Below are 20,130 nucleotides of genomic sequence, written 5' to 3' on the forward strand. Positions count from 1 at the left end.
GTTTCCAAAGTAGAGTTGTTACCTGTTGGGTTTTGCAATGAATGTTTATCTGCTTTTAAATTAAAATCAGCGCTTTTCATGTCACACTTTGTCAGAGACTGGACTGATCTGGAGCAAAACGTTAACCAGGAGGCATAGATCAATAGTTATCGTAAATCCTTAATCTATAAAAGGGAATATTTTAAGAATAAACACTTGTCAATTATATACAGCCACTGTGAGTACTAACTATCAAATAAATTATTCTGACTTAAATTAGGATTGCAAATGCTCATTTTTGGACGGGACAAACTAGTTTTAACCAATCCCAGGGCTTTGCTTTGTTTGTCAAGTGCAAGCTCCCGCCAATTACCTCCATAACTATATGTTGGCATTTATCTGGGAGTTGAGCTCAAATTAACTACTCCCGGTGCTAAATTCCAAGAAATGTAATTAATAAGTAATTCCTGCAGCTTCCCTTGAAAAATTCAGAGTTTTGCTATAAATACTCTCCCTTCTTGAACTGTAGTAAATAGGATAATTAATCCGTTCAATAAACTATCCTCAGAGCTATGTTTGACAAGTTCATGAATTCTTTCCTAAAACTGCACTAAATAACAATGAATTCTTTCAATAAATTATCCCTAAAGTTGTGCTTGATGAATTTCTGAATCCTCAAAAACACTTTCCTATCCTCTCAAGCTTATAATTATTTAGGTCCTAAATAAATTGGACCCTCAGTTATGCTGAATAAATCCATAGTTTCCCTCCCACAGTGAACTGCCCCATGCTGTACCCAATAAATTCCAAACATCAAATATCTCATTTGTGACTCTTACTATGATAAAATTCTATATTACTGTCTGCAATTACATATATTTCATCAAGGACATAATACTATCATACGAAAAGAAAGACTTAAAAATAGACACTCTAGCAAATAAATTATTTGAATACTAACTGAATATTATATGAAGAAAATAAGCATTTAACTTTTAAAATTATGTACAGTAGCAACATACTGTATATACCCATGTTGAAAACACAGTAACAAAAATATGGTAAATGCTTGCTTTAAACATTAGTCACTGGAACAATACCACCTCCAATTCATACCAATTATAAACTCTTTGTCACAATGATGCATATGGCTCTCCGAAGCTGTTTAATCTTGGTAAGGTTTCCAATAATGTGCTTCTGTGTTGTAAATATAACGTTTGTTGACTAATACATTAGGTCTTCAGGTGTGACGTTTGCTTCCTCTGTTTTGGTCTTTAATGGGGGGAAACGTATTTCGCTGATGCGGATCACCACCATGTTTACTACATGCACAACAGCACTTGCGACGCACAGCCAGAAGGAGGAATCAAAGTATTCCTGAAGGATAATAAACCTAAAAACATGTTCACGAAAATTGGCGATTCGTTCTGTATGGTGATGAAGCTTCACAGCAGCAATAAAGCAAACAATTGTAAACAGTCCACATATACCTGCAAAAGGAAACCAATGCGATTGCATGGAATTAAAAGGTTTGGCTGATATAGAATATCTCCCTCCCTGTAGATCTGATATCTAATATCTGTTCTACAGATTACTTGTATTCTTGAATGATGAAAATTACGTATAACATTAATATGATCTAGTAAGATTAGTCAGAATGAAGCATCAAAGACTGGAATCATGTTTTGCTGAGACAGCTTTAATAGTGCACAGGTCTGTTATTCTAATTGTATGGTTTGCAGTATAAACATTTAAAACATTTGTTTGGCTCTGCTAATAGCTCAGCCAGTTAAGCCAATGAGTAGATGAGCCACATAGTCCAACAATGTCCCAGATTCAATATGCCGTATATGCTGATTTAGATAATCTTAGCTGAATGGGTTATAGGTCTGCTACAATGGACCTCAGCACCCCATGGATTAGGGTGGTGAGTTCAGTCAGTACTCCTGCTGCTGACTGCTATCCAGTAACCCCTGCTAGAGGTGCGCATGTGTGAATATCAGTATTTAGACTTGGCTAAGATGCCTGTACAGTTGAATAGTCTACCAAATAAGTTCACATATTGGGAATGGCCATTTGGGAGCAAAACTAGAGGACGAGCAGCATCAATGGAATTAAAGGCCAGCATGGAGTCGATGCCTTCAGGAAACAAGGAGGGGATTGAAGATCAGTCTTGTTTGAATAAGAATCTCAACCTTTATTTTCTCTTTGCTAGGCTAGGATGAACATATTCAATAATAATTACTTTACTACTAGTTGAAAATATTTGCTTCTGCCTAGCTGTATGTATGTATAATACCTAATAATTGAAGGATGCGAACATGAGTTTCAAATGCATCCATAACTGCCTGCCAGCTGGCATAACTCAGTTACTGATGTGTGAGGGAGATGCAGCCTTCTGAAGTATTGCTGAAAGGTCTTGGTTAAGTAGCCCCATGTGGATCTGTGGATAGGGAGGCATGGGTCCCAGCAGGCAGGAGCCAGATGCTGTCTATGATGCCTAGTCAGCCTGGCATCTCTGCAGTGGTCTTTCTGATCCTCTCCCTCTTCCATCTTACAGCAAAACAATATGGAGCGATCTAAGGGAAATCCCATTGGTTCTAGTTTGCAACCTTAAAATAAATATTAAAAAGTCTTGAAAAATACTTAGAATGTTTTTTATTTATTTGTTCTCAGGATCTGGGCAAAACTGGCAAGCCCACATTTATTACCCATCCCTAGTTGCCCTGAGAAGGTGGTGGTGGGCCTTCTTCTTGAACCACTGCAGTCCTTATGATGATGATGTTCTGACAATAGTGCTAGATAGGGAATTGCAGAATATTGACCCAGCAACAATAAAGGAACATGTTTAAGGCAAGATGATACGAACTTTCTGAAATGTTTTTTAAAGTTTCTTTAAGTGCTTTAAAAATATATATATAAATATATAAGGACAAGTATTTTTAAAGCAGTATTTGAATATAGTGCCAAGGAGCCCTAGCAAAGCAGTGGCAGTCAACCTAACTATAGAACCATGTGTAATCTGCAAATGTAATACTACTACAGATATCCTGTTTGATATCGTATGGAATTGTGTAACTACATGACCCTCATTGTATAAGCTGTAATAAAGCATGTCAAACCATAATCTGAGAAACATGTGAACTTCTTCCACAAGCTTTCAACAGGCAGCATTAGCTTCACAACAGTAGCCAGTTTGGGAATACCTTGCATGTCCACAGTTTTCAGTGTTAGTTGGAAATGTTAAAATATTTCTTGTATAAACTAATTTGGCAGGAGCATGGGCACCAGGATGAAACATTAGAGTGGAGAAACATGGTGCACAGAGGATTGGGAGGGACAAATAGCACCAGAGTAAGGAATAGTCCAGAAATAGGAGGGATCAGACGGGGGAAAATGCGAGGCAGACTAAAATGAATTTGGAGTGCATGTGTGTAAATGCATGTAGCGTGGTAGATAAGGTTGGTGAGTTGCAGGCTCAAGTCGCCACATGGGACTATGATCAAGTTCAGACGTAAGGTCATCGACCTGAAACGTTCACTTTATTTCTTTCTCCTATTTTCTATGTTTCTATAACAGGGTACTGAGTTAGACGATCAGCCATGATCATTTTGAATGGTGGAGCAGGCCCGAAGTTGTCGAATGGCCAACTCTTGCTCCTATTTTCTATGTTTTCTATGTTTCCACGGATCCTGCCTCACTTGCTGAGTATTTCCAGCATTTTCTGTTTTTATTATGGGGCTATGAATGTAGTGGCAATAACAGAGACCTGGCTCAAAGAAGGGGAAGATTGGGTACTTAATATTCCTGGCTACAAGTATTCAGGAAATATAAGGAAGGAAAGTAAGGAGGGGCGGGGGGGGCGGTGGCATTGATCAAAGAAACTATTATAGCACTGGAAAGGGATGATGTGGTTGAGGGGTCAAAGACAGAATCTATTTGGTTAGAATTAAGAAACAATAGAAGAACTATTATGCTACTGGGTGTATATTATAGGCCACCAAATAGTGGGAAGGAGATAGAGGAGCAAATTTTCAGGCAAATTACGGAAAGATGAAAGAGCTATAGAGTAATGATAATGGGGGACTTCAATTAACTCAATATAGACTGGGATAGTAACAGTGTAAAGGGCAAAGAGAGGGAGGAATTACTGAAATGTGTACAAGAGAACTTTCTTGAAAAGTGTGTTTCCAGCCCAACAAAGAAGGAAGCAGTGCTGGATCTAGTTCTGGGGAATGAAGTGGAACAAGTGAAGCATGTTTCAGTGGGGGAGCATTTGGGGACAGTGATCATAATATCATTAGGTTTAGAATAGCTCTGGAAAAGGACAAGGAACAATCAAATGTGAAAATGCTTAACTGGAAGAGGGCTCATTTCAGTGATTTAAAAAGGGACGTTGCCCAAGTGGATTGGAAACTAAAATTGGCAGGCAAAACAGTAATTGAACAATGAGAGGCCTTCAAGGAGGAAATAATTTGAGTACACAGCAGACACATTCCCACGAGGGGGAAAGGAAGGGCATCCAAAGCTAGAGTTCTCTGGATGACTAAAGATATAGAGATTAAAATGAAACAGAAAAAGGAGGATTATGACAAATGTAAGGTTCATAATACAGTAGAGAACCAGGCTGAATACAGAGAGTACAGAGGAGATCTAAAAAAGGGAATAAGAGGGGCAGAGAGAGAGTATGACAATAGATTAGCGCCTATCATAAAAGGGAACCCAAAAGTCTTTTATAAACATTTAAATAGTAAAAGGGTTGTCAAAGGAAGGGTGGGACTGATTAGGGTCAAAAAAGGAGATCTTCTTGTGGAGGCAGTGGGCATGACTGAGGTACTAAATGAATATTTTGCATCGGAATTCACTAGAGAAGAGGATGTTGCCAATGTAGCAGTAAAGGAGGCGAGAGTAGCGATATGGGATAGAATAAAAATAGACAAAGAGGAGGTACTTAAAAGATTGGCAGTACTCAAAGTAGAAAAGTTACCCCGTCCAGATGGGATGCATCCTAGGTTACTGAGGGAAGTAAGGGTGGAAATTGTGGAGGCTCTGGCCGCAATCTTCTAATCCTCCTCAAATATGGGGACAGTGCCAGAGCACTGGAGGATTGCAAATGTTACACCCCTGTTCAAAAAAAGGGAGAGGGATAGAAGCATAGAATCATAGAAAATTTATGGCATAGAAGGAGGCCACTTAACCCATCGTGTCCGCACCGGCCGAAAATGAGCCACCGGGCCTAATCCCACTTTCCAGCACTTCGTCCGTATCCTTGTAGGTCACGGCACTTCAGGTGCATATCCGGCTACTTTTTTAAATGAGTTGAGGGTCTCTGCCTCTACCACCCTTTCAGGTAGTGAGTTCCAGACCCCCACCACCCTCTGGGTGAAAACATTTTTCCTCAGCTCCCCTCTAATCCTTCCACCATTCACTTTAAAGCTATGCCTCTTGGTTATTGACCTCTCTAAGGGAAATAGGTTCCCTCCTGTCCACTCTATCTAGGCCCCTCATAATTTTGTACACCTCAATTAAATCACCCCTCAGCCTCCTCCAATCCAAAGAAAACAACCCCAGCCTATCCAATCTTTCCTCATAGCTAAAATTCTCCAGTCCTTGCAATATCCTCGTAAATCTCCTCTGCACCCTCTCTAGTGCAATTACATCCTTCCTGTAATGTGGTGACCAGAACTGTACGCAGTACTCAAGCTGTGGCCTAACCAGTGTTGTATACAGTTCCAGCATAACCTCCCTGCTTTTATATTCTATGCCTCAGCTAATAAAGGAAAGTATTCCATATGCCTTCTTAACCACATTATCTACCTGCCCTGCTACCTTCAGGGATCTGTGGACATGCACTCCAAGGTCCCTCACTTCCTCTACACCTTTCAGTATACTCCCATTTATTGTGTACTCCATTGCCTTGTTTGCCTTCCCCAAATGCATTACCTCACACTTCTCTGGATTGAATTCCATTTGCCTCTTTTCTGCCCACCTGACCCATCCATTGATATCATCCCGCAGTCTGCAGCTTTCCTCCTCACTATCAACCACACGGCCAATTTTTGTATCATCTGCAAACTTCTTAATCATGTCCCCTACATTTAAGTCCAAATCATTAATATATATCACAAAAAGCAAGGGACCTAGTACTGAGCCCTGTGGAACCCCACTGGAAACAGCCTTCCAGTCACAAAACACCCGTCAAACATTACCATTTGCTGGGATAAACCCGGCAATTACAGGCCAGTCAGCCTAATGTCGATGGTGGGGAAACTTTTAGAGACAATAATCTGGAACAAAATGAATTGGCACTTGGAAAGGTATGGGCTAATAAATGAAAGTCAGCATGGATTTGTTAAAGGAAAATCATGTTTGACTAACTTGATTGAGTTCTTTGATGAAGTAACGGAGAAGGTTGATGAGGGTAGTGCGGTTGATGTGCATTTGGACTTTCAAAAGGCGTTTGATAACATATCACATAATAGACATGTTAGCAAAATTAAAGCTCATGGGATTAAAGGGACAGTGGCAGTGTGGATACAAAATTGGCTAAAGGACAGAAAGCAGAGAGTAGTGGTGAATGGTTGTTTATCTAACTGGAGGGAAGTATACAGTGGCGTTCCCCAACGATCAGTATTAGGACCACTGCTCTTTCTGATATATATTAATGACCTGGACTTGGGTATACAAGGTATAATTTCAAAGTTTGTAGATGACACGGAACTTGGAAATGTAGTAAACAATGTGGAGGATAGTAACAGACTTCAGGAAGACATAGACAGACTGGTGAAATGGGCAGACACATGGCAGATGAAATTTAACGCAGAGAAGTGTGAAGTGATACATTTGGATAGGAAGAATAAGGAGAAGCAATATAAACTAAATGGTACAATTTTAAAGGGAGTGCAGGAACAGAGAGACCTGGGGGTGTATATACACAAATCTTTGAAGGTGGCAGGATAAGTTGAGAAGGCTGTTAGAAAAGCACATGGGATCCTGAACTTTATTAATAGAGGCATTGAGTACAAAAGCAAGGAAGTTATTCTAAACCGTTATAAAATACTGGTTAGGCCTCAGCTGGAGTATTGTGTTCAATTCTGGGCACCACACTTTAGGAAGGATGTCAAGGCCTTAAAGAGGGTGCAGAAGACATTTACTAGAATGGTGCCAGGGATGAGGGGCTTCAGTTATGTGGATAGACTGGAGAAGCTGGAATTGTTCTCCTTGGAACAGAGAAGGTTAAGAGGAGATTTGATAGAGGTGTTCAAAATCATGAATGGTTTTGAGGAGAAACTGTTACCAGTGGCAGAAAGTTCGATACCCAGAGGACACAGATTTAAAGTGATTTGCAAAAGAACCAGAGGAGACATGAGGAAACATTTTTTTACGCAGCAAATTGTAATGATCTGGAATGCACTGCCTGAAAGGATGGTGGAAGCAGATTCAATAGTAACTTTCAAAAGGGAATTGGATAAATACTTGAAGGGAAAAAAATTACGGGGCTATGGGGAAAGAGCAGGGGAATGGGACTAATTGGATAGCTCTTTCAAAGAGCCGGCACTGGCACGATGGGCCCAATGGCCTCCTCCTGAGCTCTACCTTACTATGATACTATGGTCTAGGTTACACTGTTAATCTTTGCTACATCATTTTGTTTCATAACTTAAAAACAATATCAGAAAATAAATGGAGATCTACACTATTAAATGGTTTAAGATTAAAAATACATTTGTACAACTTAATAACTGTATTTAATGCAAAATATTGCATTTTTTCTGTGTAAGACATGCAAAATATTCACAGATTACGATGACAGCAACTTATCCCAGTCACAAAGTCATGAACTAGAACAACAAGGATGTAAACACTGCATTAAATCAGGAAAATTTCATATATCTGAGAGTTTCTTTCAGATATATACAATTTTAGGTGGAAACATTAGAACAACTTCACTTAGGGATGGATGATTTATGCAAATGCTTCTTATTACCTAATTATTTATTCACCTCAGTTTATAGAATATTTTGTTACAAACCCTCAATTTCATAGATTATTTGAATGATTTGTTTTTAAATTAATATAAATGAAACAATTAGGGCCCGATATTTACGTGGATGCAGGAAGACAGCATGTCAGTAGCCAGGAAACCCTGAAATACCGGGAAGGCAGAGGTCCTGCCGAATTTACTGGCAGGACCTCGTTAGAATTTTTTCACTCCATTTCCCGCACGGCTGCAGCCTGATTGAGAGGCTGGATGGTCCCCAGCATTCGAGAAAATCAGGGGTCAGTGGGGTGGGGGCCTCGGAGCGCAGCAGCAAAGAGGGAGGGAGACACATCCTTGGGGAGAGACATTGCTGGAGGGGAGACATTGCGGGGGGAGACATTGTTGGGGGTGAGACATCGCGGGGGGAGTCAGAAGATCATGTTTGCTTGAGGGGCTGGGGGAAGAACTTCTGCTCTTCCTGGCCTATAGGCAGTGCTGGAAAAGCAAATACCTGCTGGATACAGCAGTTCTCACATCCCCCCCCGTCCCCCTCAGCTGACGGGTTTCCAGAGCCCTGGGAAACCCGGCCGGCCATCGTTAAATTTGAATGGCTGCCAAAATCTGAGGAACGCAGCCTCATTTAAATATTATAATCATGGACCCGCCTCTCCAGAGCGGGTTACTCGTCCAACACCAACCCGTCGTGGTAAAACCGGATGTAGGCGCTTCCGCGACGGGTTGGGGTCGGGTTTCCCATTTTCAGAAGTTGAACCACCCCCTGGACCCTCTCTGACCCATCATGGGGGGGGGGGGACGTTAAAATTCCCCCCTCAGTATTAATGGGGTTTAGTTACAAGTTAAAAACAGGAAGTAACAGGAAAGGACTGCACGAAGAAATATTAGGTTCTATACACTTACTTGCAATCAAATTCCAGAGGTAGATGCCCATTGGTCCTTTTATGGCTTGGTAAGGGATCTTCACTGCATTGTAAATACAAAACCCAAAACTGACCAAAGCAAATGCAATCGCTAGGCAGATAAAAATTATAATCAAAACGTGTACAGCTGCATTCAGCGTTTTCACCAACTGTGGAAAAACTGAAAATATAGATTAGAAAAGATTATAGCAAAAACAAAAATGGAAGTAGCTTTTGCAGGCATGTTCCTGCAAAATCATTTATATTAACCTGTATGTGGAGCCTGCCATGCTAGTGACAATGTCTGAATATTCAAATTGAATATCGTTGCCTATGGTATTAAAAGTTATACTGCTTTAACATCTCTATTTTTCCTTCCTATCCAGGTTAATGCTGGAACAATCTGTTCCACACATTCACCACCCTCTGTGTGAAATAATTAAATCTAAACTGTCTATTCACATTCACTTTTCTCAGTGTGAGTTCATGTCCCCTGGTTACAGAGTTTATTGTTATGCCAAACAATTTATTAGGCTTTATTTAAATTATAACTCTCAAAAACTTTGATAATGTCTCTCTGAGCCTTCCCTTTTCTCCAATATAAACATTCTCACCTTCTTTCATTTCTCCTTATAGCTCAGGTGCCACACTCTGACTATCAGTTTAGTCACTCTCCTTTGTATCCCATGGTATTTATTTTTTCAGTTTCACAATTTTTCTGATCTTAACTGTGCAATAAAATGTTGACAAATTATACATTTTTTTAAGATGCTTAGAATAGGAATGCAATAACCGAATTTCCTCTTAACTTTCCTTTTGACACATAAATAACAAAAGGAAAATCAGAATAGGGATAGGGCCACTAAAGGATGCCCAAGATAAACTCACAGGTAATGACAGGGAAATGGCAGAAATAATGAATAATTACTTTGCTTCAATACTTACCAGGGAGACTTACAGGGTGGACATGATATTAGAAGAAGAGATCAATAAAGATATAAACATTTAAGATAGAAAGGAGGGAGATAATTGATAAACTAGTCAAATTTAAAGAGGTTAAAATCTCTGGTCCGGATGGATTGCATCCATGCATATTAAAAGAAGCAAGGGAAGAGATAGCAGAGGCACTATTATATATCTATAAAAATTCATTAGGAAAGTGAATAGTGCCGGGAGGACCGGTGAACAGCTAATGTTATTCCTATATTTAAAAAGAGAGATAGAACAATTCCAGGGAACTATCGACCAGTTATCTTAACATTGGGAATAGGCAAGATAATGGAATCTTTACTCAAAAATGTAATAGAAAAACATCTAGAAATCAAAAATATAATAAAGAATATAAAAATATAAAAAGGATTTTAAAAGGGAACGTCATGCTTGACCAACCTCATTGAATTCTTTGAAAGAGTAACAGAAAGAGTAGACAAGGCTGATGCTGTAGATGTAATGTATTTGGATTTTCAAAAGGCTTTCGATAAGGTTCAGAGCATGTGGAGTCAGAGGACAAGTAGAAGAATGGATTGCAAGCTGGCTACAAAACAGAAAACAGAGAGTAGGGGTTAAAGTATTTACTCAGAGTGGCGGAAGGTGAGAAGTGTTCCACAGGGATCAGTCCTGAGACCACTGTTGTTCACCATTTACATAAACGATTTGGAATCAGGAATCAGAAGTACAACTTCAAAATTTGCGGATGACACCAAATTGGGGGGTGTAGTTAATACTGAGGAAGACTGTGCCAAAATACAAGAAGACATTAATAAACTTGCAGAAAGGGCATGTAATTGGCAAATGAATTTCAATACAGATAAGTGTGAGATGGTGCATTTTGGTAGGAAAAATAAGGAGGCCACATACTCCTTGGAAAATAAGAGCCTAAAGAGGGTAGAGGAGCAAAGAGATCTAGTGGTGCAGATTCACAAATCAGTAAAAGTAGCAAGTTAACAAGGCCATTAAAATGCCAACAGAGCACTGGGGTTCATTTCTAGAGAAATAGAATTGAAAAGCAGAGGAGTTATGTTAAGCTTGTATAGAACCTTGGTTAGACCACACTTGGAGTACTGTGAACAGTTCTGGTTTCCATATTACAAAAAGAATATAGAGGCACCGGCGAAGGTGCAAAAAGATTTACAAGGATGATACGAGAACTGAGAAGTTACAACTATCAGAAAAGACTGAACAGGCTGGGGCTCTTTTCTCTAGAAAAGAGAAGGCTGAGGGGTGACCTAATAGAGGTCTTTAAAATTATGAAGGGTTTTGATAGGGTAGTCATAGTGAAAATGTTTCCACTTGTGGGGTAGGCCAAAACTAGGGGTCATAAATATAAAATAATTACTAATAAATCCAATACGGAATTCAAGAGAAACTTCTTTTCCCAGAGAGTGGTAAGAATGTGGAACTTGCTACCACATGGAGTAGTCGTGGCAAGTAGCATAGATGCATTTAAGGGGAAGCTAGATAAACACATGAAGTAGAAAGGAATAGAAGGATATGCTGATAGGGTTAGATGAAGAGGGGTGAGAGGAGACTTGTGTGAAATATAGCATGGATCAGTTGGGCCAAATGGCCTGTTTCTGTACTGTAAATTCTATGTAATTCTATTTTAAATACATAACTGGTACTTTTACAGGCTTTACTAGATTTATGGATGCTCCATATATTTGATGTGATACATGAAGTGTCTATCATTAAAAAAGCAATTTCCTCTTCAAGTCAATTTAATTTCCTATGCAAATGAACTGTCATTTACATACAGGAAAGATAGTGCAGTTTTGCCAGGTTATATATTCCATTGACATTTAATGATGACATTTGTCCCTTTTTGGCACAATAAAGCTAAATGTCAAATGGAATATTCCAAAATTGATCTGATTTTAAACAGTGACCACTTTGGCTATTTTTCATTTGATTAAATCTTAACCTAAAAAAATAAAAACATTGAAGAATAAAAAATAACCTTTTACAATTTAATTTAATTCAGGGCTTTCCTTCAACACAGAAACTGAAATATTAAAAAAAACTTGATCCATTACATAATTCTCATTATATATTAACCATGCAAGAGATAAACTATTGTGAAAAGGTCATTTCTGATCTAAGGTGCACTATAACTTTTTTTTGTTTGTATTTGACCTCTTTAAGGTGAGAAATGTCACTGTCAGCATTAAGTATCCGCAATTCAGGTGAAGCATAGCCAGATATAGTACCCCTTGTTTTGTGTTGTGGACACATAACCCAACAACTGGGTTAAGACTGCTGAGTGAGATTGCCAATTTAATGCCAATTTGTGCTAAAATGTGGGAAGTTTAGTGCTGTGGGACAATGGCCACAAGGAAATGCGATCAGACTATTCAAACAGACATTTCACGTAAAGCTGTAAACTTTTGGAGATAAAGGAAACTTTCATCCCATCATTCTGAGCTGGTTTCATGAGCTCCAGAGGTGAAAAGTGAGTGTGCTAACTCACTGTGATGCACAGCCCACCTAAATAACAAGTTAAAAGCAATAAAATCATTTTCTGCTAATCTGCCATAATTACTTGTGATTTTGGAGCACCGTCCTCCGAGACCACATTGTCGTATTTTTCTTCCCTGGAACAGTCCATAGTAAAGGTGTCCCATAAACTTTGCCATTTCTGGATTAGTGGCATTTACAATATCAGCCCCAGTTTTGCACAGAATAGTACCAGTTGCCCATCGCGATGTCCCCAGTGCCACAGTCAGCAGGATTACAGAAACAAAACTTACAATAGCAGCTATGGAAAAGAGAGCTTTCTTCAGGTGACTGGGCATCACATCAACTGTAACTTCAACTGCCTGCCTCTGTGAATTTCTTAATAAGTGAATGACTCAATGAGATCTCCCAGGTGCAATTGAAGAAAAGCTGCTTCTGTACAAATCCTCTTCTTAGCCAGCTTCCAAAGCCATTTTGATGCTTTAAAATGCACAACTGAAATGGCATAATAACTCAAAATGAACCAAATCAGATGTATTTTATCCAATGTTCCACCAGTCATATTATTATTGCTATTCAATTGTCGTTTTTTACATTTTCTTCTCAATACTTGGTGCAATTCTCAAAAATGTTTTTACAGTGATAGGATGGACACCCTCTTCGACATTGTAGTTGATATAGAAGATCTAATAATCATCACAGTATCTCTTATTACATGTACACATCCTTTCAGAGTTGCAACTAATATAGAAAGTTCTAACCATCGCTTGTCCGTTATGGTCACTTGTCACTTCATTGACGATTCCAGTTTAGTTTAGTAAGCATCAGTATCACCAGGCCAGAATATGCTATGCACACCAATAGGGTGAATATCAGCATGACTGTAAAAGAAAAGACAAGATCAGAATGGATGAAAATGTTTATCTATCAGAAGAATACACTTCTCAGATGTGCTTATACTCTAATGACTGGCATCATACATCAAAACCAAAGACTCAGTAACTTCAGTTTTCTGATCCTGGGCTTTGGTGATAGAAAGGCAGTTGTCAGTAGATGTATTCAGGTTGCCGATGGCACAGTACATTTGTGCACCAGAATGCTGTGCCATGGAGGGACTGAGTGAGTTCACCCAGCGCCTCTTGAACTCAGGTTCAAATTCAGACCCAAATAAGAACATACATAAGAACATAAGAAATTGGAGCAGGAGTAGGCCAATCGGCCCCTCGAGCCTGCTCCGCCATTCAATAAGATCATGGCTGATCTGATCCCAACCACAAATCTAAAGAACACAAGAAGTCGGAGCAGGACCCGGCCACATAGCCCCTGGGCCCTCTCCGCCACCCACAGGGCATTGACCGATCCGAACTCAGCTTCATGTCCAATTTCCTGCCCGCTCCCCATAACCCCTAATTCCCTTTACTTCTAGGAAACTGTCTATTTCTGTTTTAAATTTATCTAATGATGTAGCTTCCACAGCTTCCTGGGGCAGCAAATTCCACAGACCTACCACCCTCTGAGTGAAGAAGTTTCTCCTCATCTCAGTTTTGAAAGAGCAGCCCCTTATTCTAACTGTAAGGGCCTGACATGAAATGAATTAGGGCAGCCTCAAGCCAGTTTCTTCTATGACATGAGTTCACAACATTAAACTGTTAGTTGGTATAAAATTGGCAGTCTCACTGAGACAATACTCTTCTGTGTGTAGTAGGTTAAAGCACTGTAGGGTAAAAAATCTCTAGAATCAATTTAGCTCCAAGATGACGTGACTGGTAATGGGAAATTGGTACAGCGGGGGAGAAGGGTAAGGAACTCTTCCTCAATTGAGTTTGTGACACACCGGGATAGAGTTGAGAGAACGTTAATCCGCTATTCCTGATGCTGTTACTGTTGCTGCCTAAAATGAAAGTTTTCCATGCCCCAGGGCCAGCATTCCTTGCCTTGACAAACACAAAATTCACAAAGTAGGAAAAAAAATTTAAAACTTTGCCAGTGAAAGTTTTTAGCAGCAGGGCAATGATGTAACTAAATTACACAACAATGTCACATTCTGAGTAAAGCTTTCTATATGGATATCAAATTTGCTACTGACTTTGATATTTACAGATTTACAAATGATACAGATTATACTAAAATATTTGATAGCAAACATGGGAATTCAAAAAAAAATCTAGCCATGATAATTTTACAGATGCTTGAACAAATAACACATAGCCTTTTCGTTGTCTTACAATGCACCCACCTGTCAGGCAATCAGGGAGCAGCATTGTTTATAATCAAGGAGACAGACATCTGTAGTCCAGACCATTCTACTCTCCCGGTCGCATGACAAGAACGACCTCCGATAGGGACATTAAAATAAATAGAAACTTTGGGAATTTAAGGAATAATTCTTTTAAAAATAAAATAATTAGTATGCTTATTTATTTCAGAACTTACCATTCATTGCTTATGTAATTCAAAATCCATTGTGTTCAAATTGATCTTGCTGAACTGTTTTTCTTTCTCAGTGAATACAGTCCACCTTCATTGTAGCTGCATTATCCTCATAAAATATGCTATGGTGCAGAAAATCAAACACTATGGGTCTGTGGTACCCAAAGGCATTTTTCTTCAAGAAGTTAATTCTCATCAAAGGAACACAGTAAGTGAATCTGCAATCTGACTGCAAGTGATTCATTAGGAGAGGAGTCTTAAAGCAGCACATGTGATCATCTCCTGGGTTACTGTGCTGCTTAGTTCGCACTGCCTTGCTATCCTATGCTTATCAAGAGATGTATAAATAATGAAACTTCTGCAACAAGATAGGCACTGTGTCAAATTCAGAATAGAATTATCTCCAATATAGCTGTACTCTTTTTGTTTAAAGGAGGGCAATAGCTATCAAATTCTGCAACTCACCTTTTGATCCCTGTTTTGTGAAAGGTAGATTCTCGAAATTATAACTTTAGAAAAACGGTCTAACTATAGAAAGCCATCTTTCTAGACTGGCCGCATTAAAGTTATGTAACCAATCCAAACACTCTAACACAGTTGACCAATCATGGTGTAAATTAATCTGATGAATCACAAGCATGCTGTAGATTTCTATATTTCAAGAATATATCTGGTCAATGAAGTTGGACTTTGTTTTTTACATCTTTCAAGCAGGGAACTATTTTGTTTTGTCAGTTTGAGATGAACTAAACATGAGTAAATTTAATTAGTTGTGATCCAGCGCATGTCTTACACAAAAGCTCTATTATTTATATGAATACAGACGGATAGAGTAGCAGTTCAGTGAGATGTACCCAAACAGTGATGCAGGACATAACGTAGTGGAATGTGAATTGTAGGCCTGGCACAAATCCAGCAGAAAGAAACAGTAACGTGAGCACTAAGTGTCACTACATGCTGAGTTTCTACCTGTCCTCCACACCGAGAAGGTTGGGTCTGGCCACACTGGCCGAGCAGACGCAGGACATCCCATCCAGCTGAACTGTACCACACCACCTGTCCCAGGTGGAAAAGTTCCTGAAGAGGAACCCTTTCGACCACAAGGCCGCAGACAGTGGTTGGCATGGAACGTTCTGGAGGTCCTGCAGGGAAACAAGAGGGTGGATCCGATCAGGCAATTCCCCAACCAGACAGTCAAAGCTATTTGGCAGAACGTTTTGTCGCCGGAACTAACCAACAGGCACCAGGATGTAGCTTGTGCGGTCTTTCCTACACGCATGGCATCTCAGCACCACCACGAGCTGCCCTCAAGACTGCAGTGAGGACGAGACCATGGTCCACTGCCCCTTCACGCAGAAGGTGTGGAGACAGATGCGTTGGCATCTGTCCCGGTTCATCCCTGACAATTCGGTAACACAGCACACTGTGCTATACGGGCTGTTCCCCAGGACGCACACCAAGACAGATATCAACTGCTGCTGGAAGACCATCAACTCGGAGAAGGAGGCCTTTTGGTCCACCCGAAACCTGCTGGTCTTCCAACTGAAGGAAGTGTCCACAACCGAGTGCTGCCGACTGGCACACTCCAAGGTCCAGGAGTACGTGCTGTGGGATGCATTGAAGCGAGGCTCAATGGGGAAAGGCCACCGTGTAAGGCCATCCCTCCTTGTATTGTACAACATGTATGATGAGATATGTACTGTATTTTAAATTGTAATAATGGAATCGTATTGTGTATGATCTGCATAGTATTGTTTTCAAATTGTGATTGTGACATCTACATTGAACTGTGTGTATCCTTAAATTTTATGAAATAGAGCATATTTTGAAATTTAAAAAAAAGAAACAGTAGCTCAGCTTCCTTCTGGTCTCCCCTGTTCACATTCCACTGCGTTCCCTTCTGCCTTCGAGCTGTTTTAATCACCTTTTGTCTTTATTTTGCCTTTTCACTGCTTGGCTGAGATGATTTCAAAGTGCTGTCCAGCACTTTTCATCTTTTTCTAGCATTGTAACAACAGTTTGCAGGTTATTAAACCCACCAGCTGCCTCTCTGTAATAGTAGGTAGCATATCTGCTTTCTTCACTTTATCTATTGTTCTCCCTCCCCCTTTGTTTTGATCAGTCCCATGAAGGAGCTCTCCTAACCGTCTACATTTCTGATAAAGGGCAATCACCCAAAACATTAATGATGGCAAAGAAGGAAGAACCCTTATGTACAGCAGAACAGAACTGGAATCCCCTGCTTGCTATTAAGGGATTCTTTTTGAATAAGTCTACATAATTTATCTAAATATAATTACAATTAATAAAATGGTATGATTGCACACATTTTGGGTACAGTACTGCAGTGATTATGGCATTGGACTAGCAACCAGAGGTCATGAGTTCAAATCACACCATGGAAAGTTGTGAAATTGAATTCAATAAATCTGGTCATTTATGAGCAAAAATGACCATGAAAGCTGCCAGATTGTTGTAAAAACCCAATTGGTTCACAAGTTAAATGACACTGTGACAGATTTTAGTGAAAGGTATGTGGAATAGAGGCCAATAACAGAAAAAATATCTAACATGCAATCAGGATATTAACTGTAAAATACCAGGAAGATAAATAATGCTCATGCCTTGCAGTTATTTTTACTTCAGAGAAAGGCTGACAGAAGAAGGAACAAACAGACAAATAGAAACAGTGAGAAAGCAAATCATAGAATCATAGAAAGGTTACAACACAAAAGGAGGCCATTCGGCCCATTGAGTCTGTGCCGGCTCTATGCAATCCAGCGAGTTCCACTCCCCCACCCTTTCCCCATAGCCCTGCAATTTTTTTCTTTTCAAGTATTTATCCAGTTCCCTTTTGAAGGCCAAATACATGACTTGTGCATTTGGGGTTGTCTACCTGACATGCTACTGAAGGCATTGGGACTGGTAAATATTGTGGTGTAAAAAGCAAAAACACTATAAAATGACTGGAATCAGAAACAAAGCAGAAAAAGCTGGGGACACGCAACAGTTCAACCAGCACCGATGGAGACCTGGAGAAGGAACATGTGGGGCTCGATGTTACCAGGGCTGTGGGTTCGCGGCGGGGGGGCTATTGGGCACGTGGGTAACACGCCCGGTGAAATTAGTCAGCCACCCGCGCGATCGCAGCCCAATTGGATCCACTTACCTTGTCTTCCGGGTTCCCCACTGCTGATATGTGTGTCGGGCGGGCTGCGCATGCGCAGTAAGATCTGTCAGCTGGAGGAGCTCTATTTAAAGGGGCAGTCCTCCACTGACAGATGCTGCAACAAATAGAAAAAATTACAGCATGGAGCAGCCCAGGGGGAAGGCTGCTCCCAGTTTAATGATGCCTCACTCCAGGTATCAATACATGGGGTGAGGAGGAGGGGGAGGACAGAGATCTTCCCCCTGGCGGGCGGGAGGAAGCGGCCTGCCTCTGCCACCAAGAAGGCCTGGCTCGAGGTGGCAGAGGAGGTCACCTGCACCACCAACATATCACGCACCTGTATACAATGCAGGAGGCGCTCCAATGACCTCAATAGGTCAGCCAAAGTGAGTACACTTACTCATTCCCCTACACTCCATCTGCCACATCACCGCCCCCACCCCACACCTCCTTCTGCACAGCCAACGCTGCTCTGTCACATCACCCCTTATACCCACTCAAACCTCATCCTCATCTTACCTGCACTTACTCACCTCGCCAGTACTCATCCCGCCACTACCACTCAACCCAATCCTCATACAATCTCATGGCTCCATCTCATACTCACCCTCTCGTGCATCTCTTTCATGGTCAGCCTCACTCAACCTGCCACTACCTGTGCTGCAGCCACAGGGCATGCATCAGATATGTGCAGTAGGCAGCGTAAGGCAAACGTGTCATGAGCATGAAGGGGATGCACAAGGGTGTTTGAGGGTTTGTCATGGTTGTTACTTATATTGAATTTCTGACCAACTCACATTACATACTATATTGGCACCACTACTGCCATGTCTTTGCGAATCTTGTCTGGTTTGTGCAATAATGCCCTTTCCTGAGGATCACTATGAAGACCCACAACTGATGCCACCCATTGTGTCACTGCAGAGTGGGTGTAGGTGTATTTGCAGGGCTCTTTTGTGCAGACGGCTGAGAGACGTCGGCGATGTCCCCGGTGGCACCCTGGAAGGATGTGGAGGAGAAGTTGTTGAGGGCAGTGGTGACTTTGACAGCGACAGGTAAGAAGATGGTGCTCGGGCCAGCCGGGAGCAGCTTGGCATGAAGGAGGCTGCAGATGTCCATGACTACATATCGAGTGACTCTGAGCCTCCGTGTGCACTGCTGCTCAGAGAGGTCCAGGAAGCTGAGCCTCGGTCTGTCGACCCTGTGGCGAGGGTAGTGCCCTCTGCGATGCATCTCTCTCTGCGGTAGCCCTCCCTCCTGCTGTGCAGCACTCTTTTGTGGAGCTCCATGTGTCAGAGGTGGACAGCATGGACGGCGAGGCTGGTGAGGCTGGTGATGCTGTTCGCCCTCCGAGGAGGTCATGACTGCAGCTACGGCGGCCCCCATCCGGAAGATGTACATCTGAGGGGGTCCGCAAGGTAGGTACATGTCTCTGGACCCCGGGGTAAGTGTGCAGGTTGGTGACTTTGATTGTCAGGAGGAGGGTGGTGGAGGCCAAACTTTGTTCCAAGTGACAGAGTGGCCTCCTGCAATGAATGAGGGTCTTCCCCCCCTTCCTGTCAAATGGACCTTTGCAGCTGCCACAGGCTGACAGCTGCAACAGGTCCATTTGAACTGGGAGTGTTTCCCCCAGTATGGGAAACAGTCCCAGTTTGCTATAAAATCCCACCCCTCCTCACATATTCCCTTAATCATGTCAGTTAATGACCTGAACAAGCAAAAAAAATACTTTCAAGTGGAACCCCGCTGGCTGCGGGATTCCCACCAGCGGGGGCTGCGCGCGCACGCCGGCGGGTCAGTGGGCGGGTTAGAGCCGGGTTCCGGTCCCGCTCCGGGATTCTCCGATTTTCGGAGCCCCCCGGCCAGGAACGCACCCACTAGCGGGTGCTAAAACGATGCCCGTGGTGTCTGCCGGGACGCTTGAGGCCTTCTGCGACTGGTGGGCACTGCATGGACTGGAGTGCATGGTGGAGATGGGTAATGATATTATTATTTAAATTATAAGTTTCCTTTGTTTTTTTTAATGGTTTTGTTCTTTATTATTTGTGCCCCTCTAAAAAGGGGACACTTTGTTGGCTTTTTTTGTTTGATGACACTGGGGCAACCCTGTGTCTCCTTATTGGTTTATTTACAAAAGGAATCTGTGGAGAGGACAGACAGTGGACTTTTGACTCTCCTGCTCTTCTTCAGTACTTATCAAG

At 41.4% G+C, this 20,130-nt stretch overlaps 1 protein-coding gene across 1 annotated transcript; it reads right to left on the reverse strand.

Annotated features, from left to right (window-relative positions):
• Positions 1-1,203: 1,203 nt before the first annotated feature.
• clrn2 (clarin 2) lies at positions 1,204-12,668 on the reverse strand. The gene is made up of 3 exons (XM_068001791.1): positions 12,416-12,668; positions 8,879-9,058; positions 1,204-1,469 (listed from the first exon to the last, which is right to left on the reverse strand). The coding sequence occupies exons 1-3, from the start codon at positions 12,666-12,668 to the stop codon at positions 1,204-1,206; spliced, it is 699 nt and encodes a 232-aa protein (XP_067857892.1).
• Between the last annotated feature and the right edge of the window lie 7,462 nt (positions 12,669-20,130).

Source organism: Heptranchias perlo, chromosome 1 (genome assembly GCF_035084215.1).
Source record: "Heptranchias perlo isolate sHepPer1 chromosome 1, sHepPer1.hap1, whole genome shotgun sequence".
Taxonomy (NCBI): domain Eukaryota; kingdom Metazoa; phylum Chordata; class Chondrichthyes; order Hexanchiformes; family Hexanchidae; genus Heptranchias; species Heptranchias perlo.

Coding starts and splice junctions, on each gene's coding strand:
- clrn2 (XM_068001791.1), bottom strand. CDS start 12,668: ATGCCCAGTCACCTGAAGAAAGCTCTCTTTTCCATAGCTGCTATTGTA. Junction 9,059..12,415: donor ACGGTGCTCCAAAATCACAA/GTAATTATGGCA, acceptor CTATATTTTCAG/TTTTTCCACAGTTGGTGAAA. Junction 1,470..8,878: donor CCTCTGGAATTTGATTGCAA/GTAAGTGTATAG, acceptor TTCCTTTTGCAG/GTATATGTGGACTGTTTACA.